At 63.2% G+C, this 9362-nt stretch overlaps 1 protein-coding gene across 1 annotated transcript; it reads left to right on the top strand.

Annotated features, from left to right (window-relative positions):
• The first annotated feature begins 731 nt into the window (after positions 1–731).
• On the top strand, positions 732–9058 carry LOC108284565 (cartilage oligomeric matrix protein). The gene is made up of 19 exons (XM_017501331.2): positions 732–843; positions 1103–1188; positions 1422–1473; positions 1881–2053; positions 2716–2853; positions 3119–3193; positions 3282–3440; positions 3518–3622; positions 3719–3826; positions 4005–4164; positions 4992–5110; positions 5337–5389; positions 5482–5663; positions 5809–5987; positions 6114–6162; positions 6582–6778; positions 7620–7792; positions 8636–8775; positions 8868–9058. The coding sequence occupies exons 1-19, from the start codon at positions 765–767 to the stop codon at positions 8912–8914; spliced, it is 2274 nt and encodes a 757-aa protein (XP_017356820.1). The 5' UTR covers positions 732–764; the 3' UTR covers positions 8915–9058.
• Positions 9059–9362: the final 304 nt, after the last annotated feature.

Below are 9362 nucleotides of genomic sequence, written 5' to 3'. Positions count from 1 at the left end.
CCCGCCTCGGCCTCCCAAAGTGCTGGGATTACAGGCGTGAGCCATGGAGCTCAGCAATTTACCCAGTTTTGAAGCATGTCAGGAGGGAGTGGAGGGCCAGTGAGTCTGACCCAAAGTGGGTGGGCCTATTCTTTCAGACACTGGTGACTCTGTTTCCCCACGTGTGAGCTGAGGGCGTGGCCACAGAGCCTGACTTGTTTGGAACTGGAACCCAGGCTTGGCATACAGCAAGCACTAGATCAATCAATCAATGAATGAGCTGAATGCTACAGCTGGAGCCTGTAATCCCAGTTCGTGGAGGATCGCTTGAGGCCAGGAGTTCCAGACCAGCCAGTACGACATAGCCAGACCCAGTCTCTAGCTCTAAAAATAAAAATTTAAAAAAATTGGCTGGGCATGATGGTGCAGCCTGTAGTCCCAGCTGCTTGAGAGACTGAGGCAAGAGGATGCGATATAGCCACACCCTGTCTCAAAAAAAAAAAAAAAAAAGTGAATGAAAGTGGGGGAGGTACCCCCTGACTCCCTGCCCCACCAGTTCTCTCCACAGATCCCGGGACTCAGTTTCCCCACTATGTCAGATTCGGCCGCGGGTGACTACACAGGGCATTCTGGGCGGGGCCTTGAACGCAGGGCCAGCGCCATCTGTTTACCTTGAGGCTGGACGCTGGGCAGGGCTGCGGTGGGCCGTCCCTGGGGCCGGCCTCGCCTTGGGGATAAATAGGCCCCGCGGCCTCGTGGGCGGTAGACAGCGCCCCGCCACCGCCATGGCCCCCGCCACAGCCTGCGTTCTTCTGTTCACCATGGCTGCCCTCGGCGTGTCTGGCCAGGGCCAGATCCCTTCGGGTAAGCCGCGTTAGCACCTGCGCCGTGCCCACCACCCCAAACGGACTGCAGGACCCCTGAGAGGTCTGGGGTCCAGGCTGTTTGGGGGCTCACGGACTGTTCGCGGGGGACGTGCGGGGCACAGAATGCAGGTGGCGGGACCGAGGCTGGACGAGCGGAGTGGGGCGTCGGGTCCAGTGTCCGGGTCCGCTGCGGCGGTGGGAGTTGGTGGTGGGGTTCCCCTGCCCCATGACGCCTCATAGGTCCCCTGTCGCCGCAGGCTCAGACTTGGGCCCACAGATGCTGCGGGAACTGCGGGAAACAAACGCGGCGCTGCAGGACGTGCGAGAGCTGCTGCGGCAGCAGGTGCGGGGCCGGGTGCGGGGCAGGGAATGCGGGGGAGCGGAAGGGGGTCTCGGTTCCCATCCAGGGGAGAGGAAGTCACCGGAGGGCAGAGGGGAGCTGGGGAGGGAAGGGGGTCCGCGGGTAGGGAGTCCCGGCAAAAAGAGGCGGTGGAAAGAGAATCCGGGGCAGAGAGAGGGGAGACCCGAGGGACCAGGAGCGGTTGGGACCCCGCTGATTCCACCCCACCCCTGCAGGTCAGGGAGATCACGTTCCTGAAAAACACGGTGATGGAGTGTGACGCGTGCGGTGAGCGAGGCCGGGGCGGGCGGGAGAGAGAAAAGACGGGGAGACAGAGACACAGAGACAGACAGAGAGCTAGGGAAAGCTGGGGAGGAAAAGAGACGGAAGGAGATGGAGGCTGACGGAGAGAGGGAGGGAGACGAACGGGAACGAGGAGTGGAGGAACAGAGACAAAAAGAGACACAGGCGGTGCGAGAGTTTTGGGGAAGTGAGAGACGCCACGGGGCAGGAAAGAGCAACAGAGGCTCAGAGAGACACCGGGGAGAGAGTGCAAGCAGAGCGCGCAGCCCCGCCGGGGAGGGATCGCAGAGAGCACCGGATTTCGACCCGCCCTCGGGGCGGGGGCTGGGGGTAGGGGGAGTACTTCCAGCCCTGGGGCGTGGTCATGACCAGCCCCGCCACGTCCCCCCAAGGGATGCAGCAGTCCGTGCTCACCGGTCCCCCGAGCGTGCGGCCCCTGCTCAGCTGCGCTCCTGGCTTCTGCTTCCCCGGTGTGGCCTGCATCCAGACCGAGAGCGGCGCGCGCTGCGGCCCCTGCCCCGCGGGCTTCACCGGCAACGGCTCGCACTGCACCGACATCAACGAGGTGCGCCGGCCCCGACACCCCACCGCCCTGACGACCCCTTCTACCGCCCCCCAATCTCTCGCCGTCCCGGAGACCCCTTGCTCCACTCGGGGTTCTCGCCCCGACGACCCTCTCACCTCCGGGGGCTCACGGCCGGAAGATCTCCCTACTGCGGGGGGACGCCCACCCCGAGGACCATCCACGTCACCACCCGGGACGCCAGCCCCCACGACCCCCTCCATAGCTAGTGACACCCGCCCCGACGACTCCCACACCGCCGGGGGTGGTCCAACCCAGCTGCCCTCCTGGCCGCAGGGGGTCGCCAGTCCCAACGACCCTTCCATGGCCCGGGAACGCACGCCTGGACCACCCCGCCACCGCCGGGCACGCACGCCCAGACGACCCCTGCCCCCCTGTGCTGGGGATGCGCGCCCTCATCCTTCCTCCCCTCGCCCATGAGGGAACAGCCCCTGGAGGCGCCCTCCTCTCCTCGTTGCGCCCTTGCCGTCATCAAGACAAAGTCGCATCTGACCCCTGCGACAATTGCTTCCATCTCGCGTGGCGCACAGCACCAAGCGCTGGCTGATGGCCCTTGAACTTTCCAAATCCGAGATACTCCGAGGTGTGGCCCCCCAGGGCCCAGCTCGAAGCTCCCTGACCCTCCGTGGTCCCTCCTCCCCCAGTGCAACGCCCACCCCTGCTTCCCCCGCGTCCGCTGTATCAACACCAGCCCGGGATTCCGCTGCGAGGCTTGCCCGCCGGGGTACAGCGGCCCCACCCACGAGGGCGTGGGGCTGGCCTTCGCCAAGGCCAACAAGCAGGTGAGGGGTGTGGGGGCCCCATTTCTGCAGCAGAAGGGAAGGGGGAGTCCATTATGTTTACTAGTAAACGCCTGTTCCAGCCTCACGCACTTTTTCCAGCCTCCTGTCAGCGGGCGGGACAGGGAGAGGAGGGTCCGCTGCGCCAGGGCTGATCGGTTGGGGGCAGGATGGAGGGGAGAAGGCAGGATGTGGAGGAAGCGTGGACCAGGTGGGAGGTCCGGGGTGTCTGCGTGGGGTGGTGGCCTCTGAGATCCCCTTCCCCTAGGTTTGCACGGACATCAACGAGTGTGAGACCGGGCAACACAACTGCGTCCCCAACTCCGTGTGCATCAACACCCGGGTAAGGCCCGCCGGGGAGGAAGGACGGGTCGCGGGAGGTGGGGCGAGGGGCCGGCGGCCTGCGCTGACCTCCAGCGGCTCGGGCGCAGGGCTCCTTCCAGTGCGGCCCGTGCCAGCCCGGCTTCGTGGGCGACCAGGCGTCCGGCTGCCAGCGGCGCGCGCAGCGCTTCTGCCCCGACGGCTCTCCCAGCGAGTGCCACGAGCATGCAGACTGCGTCCTGGAGCGCGACGGCTCGCGGTCGTGCGTGGTGAGTGCGGGCGGGCCGGGCGCGAGGCGGGCTTCGGGGGCGGCCACGCCGGGGCACCCACTTACTGTCTCTCGCAGTGTGCCGTCGGCTGGGCAGGCAACGGGATCCTCTGTGGCCGCGACACTGACTTGGACGGCTTCCCGGACGAGAGGCTGCGCTGCTCAGAGCGACAGTGCCGTAAGGTGGGTCCGGGCGGGGCGGGGCGGGGCGGGGCGGGGCCGGGCAGGGAGGGCGGGACTCATGACCACGCCCCTCGCACCTGCTGTGCCCGCCCCCAGGACAACTGCGTGACGGTGCCCAACTCAGGGCAGGAGGATGCGGATCGCGATGGCATCGGAGACGCCTGCGACCCGGACGCCGACGGGGACGGGGTCCCCAATGAAAAGGCAGAGCTGTGGGCGGGGCCTAGGGGAGTGGGTGGGGCGTGGCTTGGATGAGGGGTGTGGCTTCAGTGGTCTAGGAGGGGCGAGGGGTTCCTTGCAGAGGAGACCGGACCACGGAGATTTGGGAATCTGAGGAGTGTGACCTTTGCCCTTCCCGACCTAATCCCACCCTGTCACCCAGGACAACTGCCCGCTGGTGCGGAACCCAGATCAGCGCAACGCGGACGAGGACAAGTGGGGCGATGCGTGCGACAACTGCCGGTCCCAGAAGAATGACGACCAGAAGGACACAGACCGGGACGGCCGGGGCGATGCGTGCGACGACGACGTCGACGGCGACCGTGAGCTCGATGGGGGCTGGGGGCGAGGAGAGGCGGCGGGCACCGAAGGGCGGGGTTCGGCTCCGGGACCGGGCTTGGCTGGTTTTGGAAGCCGGATAGAGTGAGCTGGACTAGGGCGCCCTGGACCACAGGCCGTGCTGGGGCGGCAGAAAAAATGCAAGAAGCCGGGCTGCGAGGCTGGGGAAAAGGCAGGAACGTTTGGAAGGGAAGGTGGTCAAACGCCGCAGGCAGGAAGTAAGAGGATAGAGATGCGAGCCTGGGGTTTAGGACCTGGGAGTTGACAATTTTACAGATATGTACATAGGGGCTCAGGGTGGCACACATGGGCACCCAGCTGAGCCACCCCGGGAGTGAGGGCCGGTCCACCTCACTGGCCTTACCTCGGATGGGCCCATCCATTGTTAAAGTTCCCGTGGGCCTGGCGCAGTGGCTCATGCCTGTAATCCCTGCACTTTGGGAGGCCAAGGTGGGCACATTACGAGGTCAGGAGTTCGAGACCAGCCTGGCCAACATGGCGAAACCCAGTCTGTACTAAAAATACAAAAATTAGCCAGGCGTGGTGGCGCATGCCTGGAATCCCAGCTACTCAGGAGGCTGAGACAGGAGAATCACTTGAACCTGGGAGGTGTTGGTTGCAGTGAGTCAAGATCAGGCCACTGCACTCCAGCCCGGGTGACAAGAGTGAAACCGTCTAAAAAAAAAAAAAAAAAAAAAAGTTTCCATGAAGCTGGGGCTCTGTCCCAGGCCACTCAGGGCTGGCCCCACCCTAATGAAGTCATCCTGGCCTGGTCCCAATCTTGGGGCTCTCGTCCCGTGGGTTCCCACAGGGATCCGCAACCAGGCTGACAACTGCCCCAGAGTACCCAACTCAGACCAGAAGGACAGTGATGGAGATGGTGTAGGGGATGCCTGTGACAACTGCCCCCAGAAGAGCAACCCGGACCAGGTGAGGGCAGGCCAGGCCCCAGCTGGGTGAGCCCCCCGGGTGAGCTTCCCAGGCCACAGCCCAACTTAGAGCATTTCACACTGCTAGAGAAATGACCTCCCAGTCTGAGCAGCCTGGGGTTGGGGTTTCCCTGGGGTCAGGAGGACCTTCGGTGTGCGGCTGGGATGGGTGGGAGGCTTTCTGATTTCTTCTGATTGTGGATCCTCGCATGCTGCTCCCCCCGCAGGGGGATGTGGACCACGACTTTGTGGGAGATGCTTGTGACAGCGATCAAGACCAGTAAGGAGGCCGCCTGGGGTGGGCGTCAGGGGAGCCCTTGACAAAACGCTCTGGAGAGCTCACTGTCTCTCGATCCCACCTATCCACTCTAGGGACGGAGACGGACATCAGGACTCGCGGGACAACTGTCCCACAGTGCCTAACAGCGCCCAGGAAGACTCGGACCACGACGGCCAGGGTGACGCCTGCGACGACGACGACGACAACGACAGAGTCCCTGACAGTCGAGACAACTGCCGCCTGGTGCCCAACCCCGGCCAGGAGGACTCGGACAGTACGGCGGGGGCGGGGCCTGCGGTGGGGCGGGGCCTGCGGTGGGGCGGGGCCTGCGGCGGGGGCGGGGCCCATGGGGCTCCTGCGGAGGGGCTAGGGCTGGCAGGGCCTGACCCGAGCCCACGAGGGGGTCTCCCACCTCCCAGGGGACGGCGTGGGCGACGCGTGCCAGGGCGACTTTGATGCAGATAAGGTGGTAGACAAGATCGACGTGTGTCCGGAGAACGCTGAGGTCACCCTCACCGACTTCCGGGCCTACCAGACAGTCGTGCTGGACCCGGAGGGTGACGCGCAGATTGACCCCAACTGGGTGGTGCTCAACCAGGTGGGAGCGGAGTCCAAGTGGGGGCTGAGGGGAGCCCAGAACCCCCACAGCGAGGCCTATGCCGAGGACGGGGTGCCTAGGGCTGCCACAAATAGCCTGAGGCCCTCCTTCCTTTGACCCCATCAGGGAAGGGAGATCGTGCAGACAATGAACAGCGACCCAGGCCTGGCTGTGGGTGAGAAGCGGGGAGCAGCGCAACCCTTCAGGGAGCGGGCTCAGAGGAGGGGCGGGCCCGGACTGAGGATGGGTAGGGCCAGAGGAGGGGCGGGCCTGGGTCAAGAAAGAGCGAGGCTGGAGGGAGCGGGCCGGGTCTGAGGATGGGCGGGGCAAAGGGGGGCGGGCCAGGATCCAGGAAGGGCGGGGCCAGAACCCCCTCCCCCCCGGGCGGAGGATGGGCGTGGCCGAGTGGGTCTGGACTCTGGAGGGGCGTGGCCAAGCGTAGATGGGGGCGTGGCCGAGTCTGGGCCCCCCGAGTGGGGATGGGGAGAGTCTGCAGGGAGAGCTGGGCTCAGGAGGCAGGTTCAGACTCTAGGTGCCAGATTCCGGGGGCTGGGGCTGGCGTTCGGAAAGGCCACTGCTCTCTCTCATTCCTAGGTTATACTGCCTTCAATGGCGTGGACTTCGAGGGCACGTTCCACGTGAACACTGTCACAGATGACGATTACGCGGGCTTCATCTTTGGCTACCAAGACAGCTCCAGCTTCTATGTGGTCATGTGGAAGCAGATGGAGCAGACGTACTGGCAGGCGAACCCCTTCCGCGCCGTGGCTGAGCCGGGCATCCAGCTCAAGGTGCCAGGGTCCTGCCTGACCTCCGTGGTCTTCGTGCCCTCCCATGATCCTCCCCACAACCCTTTACAATCCTTATAGCCTCCTAACCTCCCGACCTCATACTATGGACCTTAGAGCGCTTCCAGCTCTCCTCTGGGCTCCCACAGTCCCCAAATCCTCCCAGTTCCTTGCACAAGCCCTTGAACACTCCTAGGGTCCCTCAGTCTTCCTATGGACCCTACACCCTCTCGCAGAGCCCTGAACGATTTTTTTTTTTTTTTTTGAGATGGAGTCTCACTCTGTTGCCCAGGCTGGAATGCAGTGACATGGTCTCAGCTTACTGCAACCTCCACCTCCTGGGTTAAAGCGATTCTCCTGCCTCAGCCTCCTGAGTAGCTGGGATTACAGATGCACACCACCACGCCCGGCTAATTTTTGTATTTTTAATAGAGACGGGGTTTCATCATGTTGGTTAGGCTGGTCTTGAACTCCTGACCTCATGATCCGCCTGCTTCGGCCTCCCAAAGTGCTGGGGTTACAGGCATGAGCCACCGCGCCCAGCCTCATCCTGAACTTTTCCTTAGTCTTCAAGTCCTTCTGCAGAGTCCCCAGTCCTTCCAGACCCTGAACCTGCACATACAGACTCCCGAATCGTCTCATGAACATGCAGACCACTGCTGCCCTCCGTGACCTAGCCACAAGCTCCCATTTGGCCCCTGAAGAAGGCTTCCTTGTGGGTCTCTTATCCAGATCTCCCCTGGTTGCCTACCACCTGCTGCTCCCCACTGTCTCTCCAGGAAGGTTTCTAGGGGGGCTCCAGTGGCCCACAAGGTATCTGATCCCCTTTCCTGGGCACTGGCAGGCTGTGAAGTCTTCCACGGGCCCTGGGGAACAGCTGCGGAACGCACTGTGGCATACAGGAGACACAGAGTCCCAGGTGCGGCTGCTGTGGAAGGACCCACGAAATGTGGGCTGGAAGGACAAGATGTCCTATCGCTGGTTCCTGCAGCACCGGCCCCAAGTGGGCTACATCAGGTGGGAACTCCACCCTCTGCAGTGGGCTGGGCCGGGGACATGTAGGCCCAGGTGGAAGTCCTCTGGCCAGGCAGGGGCTGTGTGACCCTGGTCCCCTAATCTGTACAATAGGAAGGATACGGGGCAGTTAGAATGAACTTATGCTGGTCCAGGTGTGGTGGCTCACACCTGCAACCCCGTTACTTTGGAAGGCTAAGGTGGGAGGATCACTTGAGTGCAGGAGTTCAAGGCCAGCCTGGGTAACATAGTTAAGACCCTGTCTCTACAAAAAAAAAAAAAAAAAAATCAGGTCAGGCACAGTGGCTCATGCCTATAATTCCAGCACTTTGGGAGACAGAGGCAGGTGGATTACCTGAGGTCAGGAGTTCGAGAACAGCCTGGCTAACATGGGGAAACCTCGTTTCTACTAAAAATACAAAAAAATTAGCCTGGAGTCCCAGCTACTCAGGAGGCTGAGACAGGAGAATTGCTTGAACCTGGGAGGTGAAGGTTGCAGTGAGGTGAGATCGTGCCATTGCACTCCAGCCTGGGTGACAGAGCAAGACCCAGGGCAGGCCACAGCACACAGTGCGTGTCCGGCTAGAAATGGGGCTTCACCTGGCTTGTTCCTCAGTCTCCATTCCATGCTGCTAGCAAGCCCAGATGCTCTGTTTAGCACCAACTGTGTGCAGAGCCCTTGATGTCCACCAAACAGGGAAACTGAGGCCCAGGGCAGAGGCCCCACCTGCTCTGAGCGCAGCCCAGTCGGGGGTACCCATCTTCCAGGGTTGGCCACTGAGGCTCTGAGAGGGAAGGGCCTGACCCAGGTCCCAGCCCCCACCCCTCACTGTCTCTGACCCTCAGGGTGCGATTCTATGAGGGGCCTGAGCTGGTGGCTGACAGCAACGTGGTCTTGGACACGACCATGCGGGGCGGCCGCCTGGGGGTCTTCTGCTTCTCCCAGGAGAACATCATTTGGGCCAACCTGCGTTACCGCTGCAATGGTGAGCCGAGGGCCAGCGGGGCGCGGGCGGGGAGTCTGCACACAGGCCCTGCTGGCCTTTCCAGCCCTCACCTGCCCACCTTCTCCCTGCAGACACCATCCCGGAGGACTATGAGACCCATCAGCTACGGCGAGCCTAGGGACCAGGGAGGTGACCCGCCGAGGGATGGCAGCCACCCTCACCAAGGCTTGATGGGGCTCTGCACCCAGCCCCAAGGGGTGGCTGTCCTGAGGGGGAAGCAAGAAGGGCTCAGAGAGGACAAAATAAAGTGTGTGTGCGGGGAGCGGCGCTGTGGTTTTTGCTGCAGGGAGACAGTAGGGACAGGCCTCTGAGGGAGGGTTGGGCCAGGGGACCCCAAACCAAGGCCTCAGTGCTGCAGCTGCTGGCGAGTGCCAGTGGCCTGGCGGGGATGGTCCAACTGTGGCTTGGTATTTGGGGAGGCCCCCAAGTCTGCCTCCTCGACCCACCGCCATCGTGATCACAGGCCTGGATGCCAGCCATGGGCGAACTGAGACCCCTGATACAGTGTCCACCCCAGGACACTGGGGGGTGGGTTTGCAGTCGCCTCCAGATATGGGGATCCCTCC

The sequence above is a fragment of the Cebus imitator genome, unplaced genomic scaffold, assembly GCF_001604975.1.
Source record: "Cebus imitator isolate Cc_AM_T3 unplaced genomic scaffold, Cebus_imitator-1.0 Scaffold280, whole genome shotgun sequence".
NCBI lineage: Eukaryota > Metazoa > Chordata > Mammalia > Primates > Cebidae > Cebus > Cebus imitator.
Note: the sequence above shows the minus strand (reverse complement) of the source record. Positions and strands in the feature narration are given on the sequence as shown.